The sequence below is a fragment of the Hemicordylus capensis genome, chromosome 1 (genome assembly GCF_027244095.1).
Source record: "Hemicordylus capensis ecotype Gifberg chromosome 1, rHemCap1.1.pri, whole genome shotgun sequence".
Lineage (NCBI taxonomy): Eukaryota > Metazoa > Chordata > Lepidosauria > Squamata > Cordylidae > Hemicordylus > Hemicordylus capensis.
The window spans coordinates 356,226,614-356,245,779 of record NC_069657.1 but is presented as its reverse complement, the minus strand read 5'-3'; the positions used below and the strand labels follow the sequence as shown (position 1 = coordinate 356,245,779).

The 19,166-nt window shown below is 41.8% G+C and overlaps 1 protein-coding gene across 7 annotated transcripts in view; it reads right to left on the bottom strand.

Annotated features, from left to right (window-relative positions):
- Window positions 1-3,909: 3,909 nt before the first annotated feature.
- The window catches only part of AIG1 (androgen induced 1), a 133,376-nt gene continuing 118,119 nt past the window's right edge, over window positions 3,910-19,166 (bottom strand). For 4 of the 7 annotated variants that reach the window (XM_053290220.1, XM_053290230.1, XM_053290210.1 and 1 more), the window contains 3 exons: window positions 16,242-16,357; window positions 10,539-10,702; window positions 3,910-4,727 (listed from right to left, as the gene is read on the bottom strand). In XM_053290220.1, coding sequence (XP_053146195.1) covers window positions 4,690-4,727; window positions 10,539-10,702; window positions 16,242-16,357 — 318 coding nt within the window. In that variant the 3' untranslated portion in view covers window positions 3,910-4,689. The remainder of the gene's footprint in view (window positions 4,728-10,538; window positions 10,703-16,241; window positions 16,358-19,166) is intronic. The other 3 variants (XM_053290283.1, XM_053290263.1, XR_008315099.1) reach the window with 2 other exon arrangements.

The window sequence follows — 19,166 nt, the reverse complement described above, 5'->3', positions numbered from 1 at the left end:
TCTAATTTGGTTCAAATCAGACAATCCACAAGGTAGCTCACTTGTGCCTCAAACATCCACATGTCTGCCATCTTGGGTTGGGGTAGTTGACATCATCACAAACTATGCCATTTGGGCTTCCCTATGTGTCCCTACAGCTGCAGCAAATTTGGTTCAAATCGGTTAAGCAGTTCACAAGTTAGCCCACTTGCACCTCAAAGGTTTACGTGTCCACCATCTTGAATTGGAGTGGATGACATTGTCACACACCATGCCATTTAGGCATCCCTATGTGTCTCTACAGCTGTAAAAATTTGGTTCAAATCGGTTAGGCAGTTCACAAGTTAGCCCACTTGCACCTCAAAGGTTTAAGTATCCGCCATCTTGGATCAAGGTGGATGACATCATCACAAACTGTGCTGTTGAGGTGTCCCTATGTGTCCCTACAACTATACCCAATTTGGTTCATATTGGTCCAGTCATTGCAAAGTTATTATTATTATTATGCTATTTATACACAGTATACCAGATGTTATTGACTGGATTTGTTACTTTAATTATCGGGCCCTTTCCAAAGGTCTAGGATAACTAAAGAAAAATTAAAGATAGCTTCGTAGTATTTGTGCTGTCCCGAGTAGTGTGGCCTTCTGTAGCTGATGTGTTATAATTTTATCGATGCCCAAGGTGTCAAGATGGTGTATAAGTTCTTTTGGTACTGCACCAAGGGCACCAACAACTATTGGCACCACTACTGTTTTCTTTTTCCAGAGCTGCTCAATTTCATTCTGAAGATTCTTGTATTTAGTTGTTTTCTCCAGTTGTTTTTCACCTATTATTATTATTATTATTATTAATTTGATTTCTATAACACCCTTCCAAAAATGGCTCAGGGTGGTTTACACAGAGAAATAATTCATAAACCCCTGCTAGATTGGCAAAGAGGAACGTTTTAACGTGGTGATTTTCTTTATTTAGCAGGGGGAGAGTAACTGGCCCTATTCACCTCCAGTGACTGTTGCTGGTGTCTATCTTTTGTTTCTTTTAGATTGTGAGCCCTTTGGGGACAGGGATCCATCTTATTTATTTATTATTTCTCTGTGTAAACCACCCTGAGCCATTTTTTGAAGGGTGGTATAGAAATTGAATTAATAATAATAACCTCCCTCGCAGCTCAGGTGGAAGAGGAATGCTGCAAGTCCATCAAACAGTAGAGGAGGAGAAAAGAGGCCTTGAAGAATATATCAAGGACAGTGAAGAAGATGCACTTAAAATGGTCGATAACGCAAAACACCAATGAAAGAAAGCAGGCCTACAAGAAAGAACAAGTCAAGAACCGAGCAGAAAAATGGAAAAATAAGCCACTGCATTGTCAATATTTGCACAAAATAAGTGGAAAATCAGATATCACCAAGACCTGGCAATGGCTTAAGAATGGCAACTTGAAGAAAGAAACAGAGGGTTTAATACTGGCTGCACAAGAACAGGCACTAAGAACAAATGCAATAAGAGCAAAAGTCGAAAAATCCACAACAAACAGCAAGTGCTGCCTTTGTAAAGAAGCAGTTGAAACTGTAAAAAGATCTCACAGACTGACTACAAACAAAGGCATGACAAGGTAGCAGGGATGATACACTGGAAGATCTGCAAAAAATACAAGCTACCTGTAGCCAAGAATTGGTGGGACCATAAAATTGAAAAAGTTGAAGAAAATGAAGATGTAAAAATATTATGGGACTTCCGACTACAAACAGACAAACATCTGCCACACAATACACCAGATATAACTGTAGTCAAGAAGAAAGAAAATCAAGTCAAAATAATTGACATAGCAATACCAGGGGATAGCAGAATAGAAGAAAAAGAAATAGGAAAAAAATCACCAAATACAAAGATCTACAAATTGAAATTGAAAGGCTGTGGCAGAAAAAGACCAAAATAATCCCAGTGGTAATTGGCGCCCTGGGTGCAGTTCCAAGAGACTTTGAAGAGCACCTCAACACCATAGGGGCCACAGAAATCACCATCAGCCAATTACAAAAAGCAGCTTTACTGGGAACAGCCTATATTCTGCGACGATATCTATAACAATTGACAATAAAATTCTGGCATCCCAGGTCCTTGGGAAGGACTCGATGTCTGGATAAAACAAACCAGTCAATAACACCTGTCTGACTGTGTAAACAAGATAATAATAATACATCATTGAGTTGCATTCTATTATGCCTTGTAATGGGATTGGCCACAGATGGTTGCCAGATGTATTCCAAGGAAATTTTATTGGACTCCATCCCCGCCCCCCAGGATGTCTCGCCTAATGTTAATGAAAGTGTGATAAGAATTTTGCACAAAAATATTTTCAAAAATTATGTGAGACATATATTCCACACTTTAATGAGGGGACGTGGGCAGGGACGTGGAGTGGCTGTGGTCTATAAGGATAACATCTCCCTTACCAGGGATTCTGTTGGGGTGTCTGACCATATTGAATATGTGTACTTATGTTTGGGAACCAGGGATAGATTGGGACTTCTCTTGGTGTCCCGATCACCCCACTGCCCAACAGAATCCCTTACTGAGCTCACGGACTTGGTTGTGGAACTCTCATTGAAGTCTCCCAGACTTTTGGTGCTGGGGGACTTCAGTGTTCATTTTGGGACCAACTTGTCTTGGGCATCTCAGGAGTTCATAGAGGCCATGACAACTATGGGCCTATCCTAAGTGGTCTCTGGACCGACGCATGTTGCAGGTCACACAGTTGATTTGGTCTTTTACTCTGATCAGGGTGGTGTTCCATGGGTGGGGAGTCCTGTAATTTCCTTGTTGTCATGGACAGACAATCATCTGGTTAAGGTTAGGCTTACGACCACTTCCCACCTCTGCAAGGGCGAGGGGCCTATTTGAATGGTCTGTCTGAAGAGGTATTAGATCCAATAGGATTCCAAAAAGCCTTGGAGGTATTTACTGTTCGCTCTGCGGTGATCCTGTTGATGCCCTGGTGGAGAACAGGAACAACAAGCTCACCAGGGCAGCAGACATGATTGCTCCTAAGCGTCCCCTCCAATCCACTTCAAAATTGGCCCCTTGGTATATGGAAGATCTACGGGGGCAGAAGAAGCAAGATAGGCAACTGGAGCAGACGTGGAGAAAGACTTGACTCGAATCTGACTCCTGAGGATGTAGACATGCTGCTTGGAGTGATGAGGCTTACCACTTGTTCAGTTGATCCTTGTCCGACATGGCTTGTTCAATCTAGCAAGGAGGCTGTTGTAGGAGGTCTGGCAGAAATCATAAATGTTTCTCTGAGGGAGGGCAGGATGCTTCCTTGTCTTAAAGAGGCAATTATTAGTTTGGGGCGGTGTACAAATTTGACAAATAAATAAAATAAATAAATAAAGCTTCATACCTCTGGGGGTATATCTTTATATGTATGACCTGGCCATAGCCAAGTGCACATGCTCCATAACTGTGATGATAGATGGGGGCCACTCACAAGCCCCGGACCACTGGAGAATAGAGTGCTCTCCAAGATTATAGACGTTGGCTATCACTTTCTGTGACATTGCAAAGGATCCTGTAACACACTTCTCAGCTTCCACACATGGCTTCATTGGCATACTGCTGCTCTTTGAGATGTTTGTGCAGTTGGTTTGGCCTTGACTAAGCTGCTCTTCCAGCTCCTCCTGTCAACTGATGCTCCCTTATTCCATCCCTAATGTTCATTTGTCTATCTCCATCCTTGCTCATGTAATGCACATTGTAAGCCCAGTGTCAAATAAATGCTAAAATGCAGTTGTTAACCTCTCTCGTCCTTGGTTCCAGAAAGGGTATGTTGAGAAAAGAACTTTTGTCATTGCCTGTTGATGTGAAGAAAATCGGATGTGTCTTATAAGAGGTATCCATTGATCCATATAGAAAACTGAGTAGTGGAAATATGGGGGGACATTTTGTTCTTTATTAATGTGGTTTTGTACTTTAATAACAATATGCATGTATGTTTCAACTGCAATTAGAGCTTGCTGGAACTGGTATAGTTATTAGTACCACTGAGTAAAAGCAGTCTTACGTCACACCTGCTCATTTGTATTTATATCATGTTTTATCATGAACAATTAAAACAATTTTTTAAAATTGCGGAGGGGCATAAACTGAGTTTGAATTTTTGCTCTGGGTTGCCCAGGTGTACCGTCTTCCACAGATAACCTCCATCCCTGAATCTTCTACAGCCACCCCAGTTGACCCTTGCTGTTCCCAACACTTACTGCCAGCTATTTGATGATCAAAATTCAACAGAACTCTTTGATTGGCTAATGAAGATGGCTTCACCATTTGGCAGATGCAGCGTTATGATACAGCCACAAATGTAGGTTATTTCCCTGCTGATTCAATTTTGGTCTGCCTAATCTTGTTTCCAAATCAGAGACAGAACAGACCCCTTCATTCTTCTTACTACCACAGGAAAAGACACTTAAAATTGATATGCATAATGGCATGTGTTGAGGACTCTGTGGAAATAACCATCATATGAATTCTCATGGGCAGATAACAGATATCGGGAAGGAGTGGGTCACTAAAGCAATATCCCTTTTTAGAAAAATAAAATATCCTGGATGCACTGTTCCATGTAAATTGCCTCCTCTTGCAACGTCTCTTGACACTAAAGATGCCTTCCACATAGCAGCAAGTCATCATTTCTCTTCTTTCATCCTATATTTAGTCCAGTTTAGGCTTCTCCTTTCCTTCTTCCATACCTGAGCATAAACAGAAAACAGGTTGTGAAACACTTGAATTAAAAAGGGGGGGGGGGGAATCACATCATGCATCTTCTGAAGAAACTGTGTTTTTCTTCTTCTGTGTTTTCTTGTGACATAACAGGCTTTGGAATGCTACCAAAATAATGTGAAACAAACCAACAAAACCCTGCAATCATACTGTCTTTTCCTATTTAGCAACAGTTTAAAATGACGTTCCCCTTTACAAATCAGCTTGAAGCCTCTCTGCCTTTCTCCTAAAAGTGTTCTGAGTGAAGTGGTGGATAGAATTCTCAATGATGTCTACTTTCTTATGAAGAAGTCAGTGTATTTTGTTTTGTTTTGTTGCCAAATGTATTTTATTAGTGGTTATAAAACACTGCATTTGCTCAGTGGAAACTAGAAAAATATTTTATGGTCTTTTGAAGTCATATTATTAATTGAAGTTTAGTAACTTTTTGCTATTATTTTAAAGTAAACTATTTTATCACAATACATTCTTTTATTATGTAAACTGCTATGAGAATTTTGAAAAGTGGTATTTTTCATCATCATCAATCATCATCATCAGTTTAGTTTCTAAATTCTTATCCCTCTAGCTGATGATACAATCAACGTTAATCTATGATTTCAAAGACTTGACATACAAACATATATATTTGGTCTGTGATTTCTCAGAGGACTGAAAAGATACGTCTGCATTAGTTGATTTCTATGACATTTCTGAATTCAAATAGCCTGTGCAGTTCAGTTCAGTGCGTGACCCAATTATTGCTCTGTTTCTGGGTATCTTGCAGCCCAATCCTATGAATATTTAGTTAGCCTGATTCCCTGTCTATTACTCAGAAGTAAATCCAAATTATTTCAGTAGGATTGCTTCCAAACTAAAGTATGGAGGAACATAGCCATAGTGTGAAAGTTAGTGCTAACTAACTTCATAAAGTACAAATTTTACTATACTGGTCCTGGCTTTTGGATGGGCAACTTCTTGCCATGTTCCTTTCCCCAGCCCCTCCTTCATGATTAGATGTATGTACTAAAAAAAAAAAAAATCTGATAGTGTGCATATCCATCTCCTGCTCATTCTTTATTATTTGAAATGCTTTTTCATTATTTGAAATGCTTTTCTATATATTTTTTCCAAACATCTGTATGCATTTCCATCAATTTTGTAATACTCATGTGTAAACATTCTTCAAGGGGAGGGGTTGTTTTTGATCATACACAACATCAGCTTAATCCCACAGACATCTCAGGTTAATAGTACCGTCCCTTTTCTGAGACATCCTCTCAAATGTTTATTAGTATGCGTCTCTTAGTGTAGTTAGACTAGTTCATTAAAACAGCTACCACCGAAGCCAAAACAACAGTTCATGGCCCAAAGATGAGAATAAAGAGCAACAAAGGGCATCAAGGGAGAAACACAGGCTGGAGACAGATAATCACTGCTTATTGTATGTGCAGTCAACTTACTTTTGCCTGTGGTAGACAAATGGAGTGTGCAAATTTGTATGTTGCTACAAAGCCTGTAAATCTTATTTGACTAGAGGGGACAAGGGGACAGAATTAATGTGTGTGTAGTTTGCAGTGATATAGGAAGATGCTGAAAGGCATCATCTCATACTGTGCAGGAGGGGGCAATGGTAAACCCCTCCTGTATTCTACCAAAGACAACCACAGGGCTCTGTGGTTGCTCGGAGTCAACATCGATTCAATGGCGCAACTTTACCTTTAGGTTACAGAAATCAAAACTTTTCTGAATCCACTTTAATTCTCTTCAAAACTATTGCCTGTCTCCAGCCACAAAAAAATCTGCCACAGAGGGGAATATCCCAATATTCTTTATCACCAGCTGTGATAAAGAAAAGGTGGCAAAGACCAACAGGCAGCACACATGTCTTCAGTGACACTTCCTCAACCACAGATACCAGATGATCATATACAACCACTACCAGTGTAAGTGCGAATGCAACTTCACTTCTGTTAAGGCTCCCCTACCTCTTTTCTTGTAAATAAGTAACCAAATAAAAACTACAGGCAGCAACATCTATCTCACACACACATGAAAAAGAAGCAGTTATTGCCTTATTTTCTCTCTTATTCTTTTTGAGCAATCCAAAAGCTCAGAACAAATAACTTTCAGAACAAATAACTTTCTGCAAGGCGCAGAAAGGGAGACATGGACCCGGATATGGGATGCCTGAACAGACCTATTATTTCCTCTCATAAGTCTGTCACATTGCCTGCATACGTGTTCATATGCATACATAGCGGGGAGGGGAACAGAATTCTATGGGTCAGGATTCTATTGGGATCCTCTGAATGTGAATACTATACCTGTAATACGATGTGATCCTGCCCTTTGTGTTTTTCAGGAAATTGAAATATTCTGCTCTTTCAGAGGCTTGTTCCTGGGCAAAGTTCTATTATTAGACTCTGGCAAAAAGTTATGTCCTTTTGTCTGTTTAGCCTATTCTGACTAGATCTCCCTGCCAAACACCTCGGATATTTTCTGAAGGTGGATTTGGTTTTTGGAGTTTTTCAGTGCTGTTGCATATCTCAAAGAAATAGTTCTGATTTTTCTTTTCAATGGAACAGGGGTGTGCTTGTGTACACGTGTGGGAGGGTGTACAGGAATGAGAGGAACACTTCTGAAAGTGGCTCTAAAATAAATCTGACAATAAATCTTAGTACTCTTCAAATGGAAAATCTGCTTGGCTATGAGTTCTTACCATGGGCCCCTTTGAAAAATGTACCCATTAGTGCTTGGATTACAGCAGAAGGACGGAAGGCATGTGGTAGTGGTGATTTTGTTGAAAGACATAATAAGGACACAATTGGGTCTGGACATTGCCAATAGTTTAAATACAATGGGCTGGGTGTAGCTGACAAATTAAAAATGATTGGATAGCCACTCAAAGGTTTAAAACAAAACAAAACAATGGCTTGGCTCCAGAAAAGCACATTGGCTCCAGATCCTGTGCTGGTGCCAATTGCTGGTCTCCTGTGCTGCAGGAAACTTTTCCAGTGGTTTTAACTGTGATGTTTTATTTGTCTTTATAAAAGATTCCCCGTCCTTTCTTGATAAACATTTTAGTGCTGATGGATCAAATATTCTGGCAAAAATTCTAGTACCTTCAGACCTATGGGTCAGCTGCAGCCTTTAGAACAGGGAGATTTTTCTTTGCTCTCCATGTTTGTGGTTTAGCTTGAAAAAAAGTAACTGCAAATTATTTTGTAAGTAGTGAAGTTTTATTTAATGTACCTCCGAATGGGGGAAAAACATCTTTCAGACTTACAAGGGCCTTGTAAATGTCTCATTCTTTCCATCTCATCTCCTGCATTATGGCACAAGCTTCTTGTATAATTTTGTCATATGTGGTGTACCTGTTACACCCTTATATATATGCTTTTGCTTTACATCAGTTGCGGCAGTGCTAGCTCACAATCGTTTGAGTCCCAAGAATGTTAATTTTTTTAAGACCCTCAAATGTTAGACTTAAAAAAAAAATCCTGCTGATTTAGTGGCGGATTGTATCCTATGTCATTCCATGAATTGAAAACACTTCTCTTTGCATAAGACGAGGCTGATTTTTGCCAATCCCACCTTCCCTTAGCCCCCTGTGCCCCTCCAACATTTGCTTCCAAGGGTTGGGGGACTCTCTGGAGCAGGGTAGGATGTGGCAAGAGGGCTGCAGAGAGAAAATGTAGATCAGCACTGGCTCCATCTGTTTTGCTTATGGAATAACCTTCTTTTCATGGAAGACACAATTGAGATAAAGCCCATTGCCCATTTTCTTGGAGGAACAACAACAGCAAAAGCAGAGCTTGTTCTGTAGAACAGGAATGACCAACTTCCATATGTTGGATGCTACTTACTTTGTTCTTTGACTCCTCCACCCACCCCAATGATGGTCAGATACCATAATGAAATTGGCATCATCTAGCAACATATACTTCACAGATTGTGGGGTGGGAGGCAGAGCTACTGGATGGTCATTGACTAGGATGGGATGGCTTGTCACACATGTCTAATAATTATTCACCCTTATGTTGAAAAACATGGTGTTATTGGGTCATATACTCATATGTAGTATAGTTGTCTCAGGATCAAACATTTCTGATTAAGAGTTCTGCAACACATAAAATCTACAACCAATGTTCAATTACACCTGGATTCAAAGGAAATTTTATTAAATTACTTAGATGATCAAAAATTGGTAGGTAGTGTAAAATATTTGATTTTTACAACTAATGGCAGCCTGTCATTGTGAGGAACCTGGAGAAAGGAAAAAAATCTCCTTTGCTAAGATCTTGGTTTAAAAAGAACTGGAATCTTGTAGTTTAATACAAGGAACTGGAGAAAGGAAAAAAATCTCCTTTGCTAAGATCTTAGTTTAAAAAGAACTGGAATCTTGTAGTTTAATACAAATTGGAACAGATCAAAGTAATCCTAATTACTAAATCCTAATCCTATTGATACTTTCCTAGTAATATAGTTACCATTTCCGAATTTTATGAACAGAAGTCAATAGCAGAAGTAGGATAAACGATAAGGTTGTTCTCACGACCGAGCTGGGGAGGGTTGGTGGGGAGGCAGGCTCCTCCCTCCCTCCCCGCACACAATCAACCCTCCTCAGTAGGCTCTGCCACTTGCATGGCACACAAGCAGCATCGCAGTTAGCAGCGGAGCTGGGAGCCAGAGGAAGACATCCTCTGCCATCCCACAATGCAACATATCAAGAATGTGGTGCATTGGTGGACTACGCTGCTGCTGGGCCCTCTTGCCATCTGGCTTTGTGCATGCTCGGGCTGCAGGCAGCCTGAGCAGACACACAACCATGGACTGGGTGGAAGGGTGCGAGCAAGCCCTTCTATCTCACTATAAGAAGGATTAAAAAAAACCCTGGCTACCCTGACGAAGAGTGGTGGGATCAGGATCAATCCCAGCGCTCCACACAAGCAGCCCTAGCTGGCCTTTTTTATGCCAGCTGGGTAGGGCTGCTCGTGTGAAGAACTTTTATAAGAGACCAGAAAGACGGAATGCTTTTTATATTTTGTAAGACTGCTTAAAATCTGGTTTTGTTTATGAATTGAATTGATTCTTAATCTAATGGCGGGGGCGGGGGAGAGATTAAATTATTTATTTTTATCTATCAACACAACTATCTTATATCTGTGGTATGTGTAAACTTGAGGATTGAACTTAAATTTATTCATTATTGATCTTTTGTATATTTCGTATACTATTTTAATTATAACTGTATAACAGTTATAAAAAAATTTTTTTTGGGAAAAAGATTTTTTAAAATCCAAATAGATTTAAAAAGCACTTTAGATGAGTGTTCAAAGAACTGAAACCTAAAGATATTCAAATCTTCTAGGTTTTCCTCCTGTGATTTTCTTCTGTACTCCATATCAGCTTCTTTGTTTTTCCTTTGTTATTTGCAAAAATTATAATCCACAATGATATGAGGGCAGAAAAAGGTCTGCACCCTTGTAGAGGGGAGCTGCGGTGAAGGCTTCCATGAAAGGAGGGGAATGGGGGAGCAATTTTTTCTTCTCTCCCCTCCCTCCAAAAACCCCTTTTGCTTTCAGAAACATATCATTGAGGGCTGAGCGACCCTCAGATTAAAAATAAACAGTTGAAAAAGTGTGTTTTCACCAACATGGTAATATTATGTGAAATAAACACCATGTGAAAGAAAAACATTTCAGCACATGAAAAAGACATGGTAGGATTAATCTCAGGGATCTTTTACAACACTACCAACCACTACTTATATCAGTGTTTTACAGGAAAATACTCACATTTTTGTGTATCCCAGATGCAGTTATTTAGTATTTCACCCAGCAAATAGAAGATGTTAATTATTGCAGTTACAGTTGCAAAGAAGATAATTTTAGAACCTGAGCCAAGGTAATCTAGGAGAGGGTACACCCAAACCCCCGTTACATGATAAATCCAACAGACCCTAATATACAACAAATAGAGAAAAAGAAAGAGTTAGACTTGTCAATTTTATGGAAGAAGCACTGTAATACATGCAATACCCTATGATTCCTAATAGATTTGTTTTGGATTAATTAAAAATAGGCAGCAATAAACTTAGGCTACATATGTATTTCCTCCCCCAATAAAGGTACATACCACCTTTTTACTCATGCCCACAAGGTATGCATCATGAAACTTAAGGCCAAACCATCTATGATTCATGATCAGATTTCTCAATAAGCAGGTGTGGGGGCCTCCAAATTTGGTTTGAGCAGAAGCATTAGTACCATTGCTCCATTCCACCCTCTGCTCCAGCAGGTCCTGTATTTCTTCCCCAATTTTGAGCTAATGGCACCTTTGGATTGGATATGTTAGATTGGGAGAAACAGCCCTGGTGAAAGAATTTCATCCCCTCCCCTTCCCTTTGCCACTACTCAGATCAAACTTGGAACTCCTCCACACATTTATATACACATGAAGTATATGTGATCAAAATGTTCTACTAACTCTTACCTAGAATGTTTTTAGTAGTAGAAATATATCAACCCCTTCACTGAGTCACTGGATGATATCTATGTCATATTAATGCAAAATCCTCAGAGGCAAGTGTTCTGTTCTTTGCTGGTCAGAACATGATGCCCCTGGTCATGGGGAGGTAATGGAGGTAATGGGGAGGTAATGGTAATGGAGATTTATGGGGAGGTAATGGAGGATGGTGGGCCATGGCTCCATTCAATGATCCCAAGGTGGAATGATGAATTACATATTTTGCTTATCATTTAGATTTTGTGTCTGACCCTTGAGGAAAGGTACAAGTAAACGGAAAGCTATTACCAGAGTTTAATAAGGAAAGAACAACTCAAGTGACACTCTATTTCAAGATAGATTTCAAAACTACCTGTAACTAGCCAGGGTGACCTCCTTTAGACAGAGAACTCAGCCCTGCTTTTACTATACTGGAATTACCAATGTTATTCTTCCCTTCTCTGGAACTGTGGCAGTATGAGTATTCCTGCATTGTGTTTATTACAAATGTGAGTAGGAAAAGTAGCACTGCTACCATGGAAACATTACCTGATGGCCTTTGTTAAGGAGTTCATTCCTCCTTGAATACATGCTAACTCAATACTGCAAAATAATGGGCTGATCAACTTTAGGCATAAAGCTTCTATACAAGATTACTTGTTATTAACTCTAATGAATGCCTTCAACATTACAATTCCTGTCCAACCTCATTATTAGATAAGCACAAGGGAACATGCATTAAGGCACACTTTGAAGTGCAAAGCCAGAGCCATTTGGAGGCCCTACCATTTGTAGGCTTTAGAAGAAAGCAGATCGTTTTGTGATAAGTATGCCTAGGAGGAAAGAAGAACTAGGAACAGAACTTTGGAGAAAATACATGGAAGCTGAACAGAGGCGTAACCACGGGGGGGGGGGGCAGGCAGGGCACGTGCCCTAGGCGTCACTCCAAGGGGGCGCACAAAAATGCCACTGACTGCCCCTGCTCCCCACAAAATTCTAGCTTCCCAGATGCAGACAGGCAAAATTCTTTAATATTCCGTTCTTGCCTTCCTTGGGCGGGCGCCACACTGCCTGCTCCCTGCTGCCATTGGCCGGACCTCCCCCTCCCCCACAAGATCTTGCCGCTCCAGAGCAACCTCAGTCTCTCAGACTGATGCTGGGTGTATATACTCTGCTCTAGAGCCCGCCTACACGTGCTGGGGCTGGGTGTACTCTGCTCTGCGCTGAGAGAGAGATGATGGTACTGCAGGCGAGGAGGAGAGAGAAGGCAAGGCAGTGAGTTCTGGCTTATACTGGCTTCCTTTGGCTTGGCTGCATTTTCTGGCATTTTTGGCTGTAATATTAAATTTTAATGCTGGTGAGTGCTTCTGGTGGTGCTTGCTGCCTGCTCTGCTTCGAGGCTCGAGCTGCGGAGGAAGATCATTGAATGAGCGGCGGCGGAGCATGCAAGAACCTTGCCTAGTTGTCTGAAGAAGTTCTTCACTTGCTTGCTTGCTTCATCAAGATTAGAAAAAAAAACAAGCAAGCAATTCAAAGGTGTGTATGCACATGCAGTGCAGGCGTCTTTACTCTTTTTAAATTTCCTATCCTGCTTTCTGTAACCCACGTGCTAGTGCTACTACGGGTGCTCCAAGCTGTGGGAGGGAGGGCAGGCTGCCGGGCGTGCGCAAACCGCTTTCAAAATGGATGTTTCCCTCCTGAGAGAGTGAGATGGTCATGGCCAGGGCAACCTTGAGGGTTGTGTCGGGGGGGGGGGGGAATTAACAGGACTTAACCCAGGACTTATAATATGCTGTCAGTGGAGGGGGCGAGGGGCGGCGTGCAGCTGTGACTGTGAGGAAGCTCCCCTCGGCAGCTGCCATGTCGTTTGTATGTGCCAGCAGCCTCTCCTTCTCCAGACGGGGCAGCCCCCATGTTTAAGGCAGCCCCCTGGCCTCTGCGCTGCTGTTTGTGTTGCTGAGCTGACTGCCGAGGGCTCCTGGGGAGCAAATTTGCTTGCCTGCTGCTGGGCTGGGAGGAAGTTCCCAGCCCAGCAGCAGGCGAACATTGGCACCCGCTCAGCGAGCCTCGTAGTAGAGGCTGTATCACTCTCAGTTTGTGCGTTCCTTGGCAATGGCATTGTGTTGTGTATATTATTTATTTATTTGCTCTCACTCTGCAGAAATTGAGGTTGGGGTGTTTGCCACCGGCAGAGTGGTGTGGATAATAGGGGTGGTGGGCGAGGTAGAGAGAAGAGAGGCTTCCTTCCTGGTCTTGCAGCAGGCGCTCCACTCGGCTTGTTCTGCTCATCTGCTGCCTCCCCCCCCATCCATCCCCTTTTTTCACAGTAGGGGCAGAGGGAAGTGGTGTGTGCATGCGTGCATGCGTGCGTGCAGTTGCGGGGAGGCACACGCTTCCCCCCCATCCATTCCCTTGCCAAGTTTCTTCACAATAGGGGCGGAGGAGGGAACTGCTGCATCCATGAGTGCAGTTGGGCAGAGCGGAGGGACACGGTTGTGTGTGCCTCCCCCCCTTCCCCTCCCCTCCTGGCCTGGGTGACCTGCCTTTCCCTTAGGGTCTCTTGAGGGTTTTTCCAAAATTACTCTTCAGCTCGGTGGCCAGATTTGCTCCTACATTTCCTGGAGACTAGGTTTTGTTGTTTTCAGTACCTGCTCTCCTACAAAGGGTAAAATGAAAAGTCTGATCAGTGCAACAGTTCTAGAGATCCCAAAGCACAGAGATACCTTCGGAGAGGAATCTCTTCTTTTCTTTTACACCATGGGAATCTTAGTCCTCAGTATTCTCAATGATGGTTAAGGGTTAAGGCAGCAGGGAGATGATGCTCTTCAATAAGCGAGCATTAGAAGGGCTGCTGTATGGACAATTTCCAGTAGTTAAGGCTGCACTCCTATATGTATACTTACTTGGAAGTAAATTATATTAAACTAAGTCGGACTTACTTCCAAGTAAACAAGCTCAAACTGGCAGCAAATAACTAAGGAAACTGTCAGTGACACACAGCTCATTTATAATTGAACAAAATGAGTTTGCATTGAAACTAGTGTAAAGGAAGCACTGTGTCCATGTGCATAAGTAGCCATTCATTATCTTCCTACCCATAGGTGCTCTTACTTCCATGTAGGACATCTCCTGAAACTCTTATTATGGCTTCTTACAATGACATACAAATGTCTTTCACTGCACACAGGAAGGGTGACTAGCACACATCATTCTCTGTGTGGAAGTTGTAGTATATCTGCATGTAGGAAATGCAAGATCTTTAATATGCTTTGCATCTTCTTGTCCCTAAGCTGCTAAGAGGGTGACCGTGAAGTCCAGGTTATGTTGGTTTTAGCAGATGTGATTTCCACATGAAAGAACATTGATAAAATCAAAATGTATTACTAAGACTGTGGAAATTGAAAGGCTTGGGTTTATAACTTTTAAAATAAATCCGGAAAGTAATCAGCAGGCAGGAGAATCTATCTATCATCTATCTTGTGAGCTCTTCTGAAGTGGATGGAGAGATGCTGTGTGGCAACCCAGATGCGTGTCAGATGTTTGGATGGGGGAGCGCGGGGGGTGTGTGTGCAATTTCAGTGCTTGCCCTAGGTGTCATTTTCCCTAGTTACGCCTCTGAAGCTGAACCTCCAGTTGAGGTAGACCAAAAGTACTTGGATTTAAATGCATGAGATATTTCGTGTTTATCATGGTGATGGAAAACAGAAATGGCCATTGTTTATAAAAGATGTTGTGAAAGCCTTAACATTTGGAGGCTCATACAGTTACAGGCTAGTTCACTCAAGGCCTTAATATACAAGCAGCAGTACCAACTCATTGCAAGCATGCAAGGTTGGTATCCAACTTCCTGTTGGGCAGTACCCATGGTCAGGAGGGTGTTATGGGCGAGTCTTTGAGGCCACAGTAGGAAACAAGGAAAAGGCAATCCTCTGGGTGAGTAGGGCCTCAGTCTTTGAAGGAACTGTTGACAATCTTGGAATTTTGATAACATAGGCTATAATCCTGAAACAAGATGCTTCTAAAATCACACTGATTTTAGTAAGATTAATGATTAAACTTTGATGAATAAAAAGAGACTCCACAGAGCTCTCTCATACTTAGCAGGGGGAACAAAACAGATCCCATTTGTACCAGAATAGTCCTGCTACTTGTGGTTACAGATGGTATGTCTTTTGTGATCCTTCCTAGATTGTGAGCCCTTTGGGGACAGGGACACAGTTTTTCATTCTTTTGCAATAAACTGCCTTGAGAACTTTTTATCCTTTGTAAACTGCCTTGAGAACTTTTTCTCTGCTGTTGAAAAGCAGAATAATAATATTTATCCAGTTCTATTGCACAATTTTCTTATCATGCTTACTAGGAGGTGGTGGTGATACTTTCAAATATATATGCTTGAAAATAATAGCTCTTCTTGGATATTATTTTAAATCTGCTGTACACAATTACAGTGCCAAATGTAGGTCTAGAAGCCCCACCTCATCATATCATTCATCTTCACTGTGCTCTGCAAGATTTCAGTAGTGTTCATCTGAAGAGACAAACACCACAACCGTGATGGTGAGTGTTTCCGTGATTGGGAGGCTGCACCATCCTAGCTTCTAAACAGGGCTAATGTGTTGGTCTGAGATTTCGAGTTGTAGAACAACCTTATTGGTTTGAATGCAAGGACCCCTGATAGATAACACAGAGCTAGATTCAGTGAACTGGTACATTAAAACTGAGTCATATTGTTGAGGGGGGAAAGCATAAATAATAGTACCAAATAAATACCTAAATAATGTATCAGTACCAAAAAGTTGGGTTGGATCCAAATGAGTATTTAAAAAGTGTCAGAAATGAGAGATTATATCAAATTTCTGTTATGTGATGTCTGGTATATTGTTTCTAAAAATATAAGCATCTGAAGCAACAAGACAAAATGAGCAGCATATCGGTGATTATGACCATAATTAAATAGGTGGTCAGAGTTTGCAATGTGAAAATGCGTCTCTTACCATAATATGTAGCCAACAGAGAAAAAGCACACAGCAACCAGTCCACAGGTCCTGCTGGGATAATTATGATGTGTTGTTCTCATCTCAATTAATATAAAAGGCAAAACAGTTGTATGCTAAAAGGCAAACAAAATGGTAGAAAATAGTTCATACAAGCACTTCTCAAAAGTTGATTAGGAAAAAAGTTATCTTTTTTATATCTTCTACTTCTCTTCTTCTTATTGGTTCTATTAGTGCATAACGACTTTTTGCTTCAGGTTTCTATGATTCTGCCCTCAGCTGATCTCTTCCTGTCTAATTGCTCTTTCAGTGTTTCAGTGGAGAAGTTCTTCCTCCACTTTTCTTTTTTCTGTCGAGGTCCCTCAAGGCCCTGTTCTTGGCTCTCTGTTATTTTTCTCTCTGCACACTCCATCACGTATCATGGTATTCAGTGCCACCTCTACTCCAGGGACAGTCAACAATACCTCTCTACCTCAGAACTTTATCCTTCTATTTAATCGTCCATTTCCAGGTGCCAGTCAGATATGCCCACTTCAATGCTTTATTGTCATCTGAAACTCAGTAAGTATGTCCAAGACTGAAGTTCTCATATTTTCCCCAAGTACTCTTCTCCTTGTCCAACTCTCCTTATCCATTGACAACATCATCCACCCTGTTGAGCAGGCATGAAGCCACCTTTAATTCCTCTTTTTCCTTTGTCTCATTCAGTTTGTCACCAAATCATTCTTCCTTTATAACATTACGGAAAATATATATAGCAGTGGTGATCTCTTTCCTAGACTATTGCAACCTTGCAAAAAACCTATTGCAAAAAAATAATTTGCCTCTTTCACTCCTCTGATCATAATCATGCCCCTACTTAAATCCTTCCAATGGCTTTCTGTCAGCTACCAGATTCTACACAAGCTTTTCATCTTTACCTTAAAGGGGTGGGGTATAAATATTTAAAATAAATAAATAATACATTTGATTCCCAGGAACTTGTAAGCATTCCACCTGCTATCTCCCTTTATGACTTATGCTTGCCCCACCAATCCTGTGTGGATCCACTGAAATCGCAGGATCCCCTTGCAAAACCTCTCTACATGCATCCTTGAAATTGCTTCCACTGCTCAAGCAATATGCTATGGCAGTTTTGATTAAATTCAGCCTCTGCGAACTGTTGATAATTAACATTTATCTCCCTCCACAATGGAGGAAGCTACATGTCAGATCAATGTGGGCTGAACTTGAAAACTATGCAGCAGACTTTCTCCTTTCCATTCCTAATGCATATGTGGTGATGGGTGGTGATTTCAATGCTAGGCTGGGTCCTGATGACCATACCTTATACACTCAACAGACCTTATCCACCCAACCCTGAGGCAGAGGGGCTCCCTCTTATCCGCCTTTCAAAGGTCCAGAGGTCAAAATATGTGGATGAGTCTAATGACCACCAGACTTAACCTCTTTATTTTGAATGGCTCACTTGAAAATGACAATCCTGCCCAGTTCACCTATCTGGCCGGCTCTAGAATGAGCCTGATTGACTACTTTATCACCCCAGGGAACCTGCTTGAATGTCCCAAATACTTGCATAGTAATGGAAGGATGAGGGAGGCGCTGATCTCTCTATAGAACAAACAGTGTAGGAGGACATGCTCGGTAATTTTGATCTGCTCTGAGCCAAAGCGGCATAGTCACTCTGCAAATAGAGTCCCTCTATAGCAGCTTTCTAGCACTACTGAAGGAAGGTCATGACAGTGAGCCAGAGTGAATACCCTTCTGTGCTTTGGAACCTCCAGTTGGGTGAGGTATGCTGCTGGAGAGGCAGAATATTTAAGGCCATCACTGATATGGAAGTTTGGGACCCTGCTGAGATCGGTTTGGCACGAACTGTCTATAATGTGCTGCTTGATGGTGGCTTTTGCCTGGTCATAACCCATACTAAATAAGGTCAAGGGGGAAAGACCCAGGGTAGTTATTTTTGTCTCAATTGTCCGAACCCAGCTAGATTGGTAATCATCGTGTAGGGTTGGGGGGCAAGACCAACTGGACAAAAGGATAGTCTGAACCAGTAGCAGAGGATGGTCATCTGCACCCTAGCCTCCAGCTTGATCAGGCCTTTCTCCAGGCGCAGAGTGATATTGGAGACATATCTTGGCACTTGGAGCGCTTGGAGCGCTGCCCGCAGGAGTTTATATTGTACAAGTTCCAGAGTCGCAAAGTTGGGGAAGTGGCCAAGTTTTCTAATTTCTTTGAAATTGAAGTGGGCAAAAGTGGTAAGGGTAGTGGTGCTGCAGAAGCAGACTGAATAAGACCAAACACAGGATCTGTTGTCTCATGTTTCAGTAGCTGTGTCTCTAAGCCCAAGGCTGATGCCATATGCTGGACCTGTTCAGAGTAAGGTCTATAATCCTCAGGAGGGGACTGGTTCTTATCTGCGTCCATAGGATCAACTGGGGATTTGGGGGATTAGTCTGGGTCCTTATTTACACAGGACATGGCATCATCCTCAGAGTCTGAATCAGATAAAAACCCCATGGTGTGTCAACCTTTGTATCTGGCACAGCCTTGACTGGTTGTGGTGGCACCTCCATGCTCTGTGGCTGGCTGTCTTTTTTAGTAAACGCTTGCTGTCTTTTTTGTCTCAGGTTTGGGTGCCTTATTTTTCCTATTAAAGGAAGGAGAGTGGGAAAGAAAGTGTTATATTCACACAAGTAGTGACCATTTCACATGCAAACCAGAGTAGACCTGCCCAGCAAAGGGAACTGCCCATGCCTGTTGCCACAAGACCAGCTCTCCTCTCAGCTGGATTTGGACCTATGGCACCTTGTAGTGGTAAGTCCTGTCCCTCTTTTCAGTTCCCTAATAACTGTGCCCATGGTGATATACCGCAGACCTGGGTTCTACCCACATATATTCATAATGTGGTCTGTGGCTGTC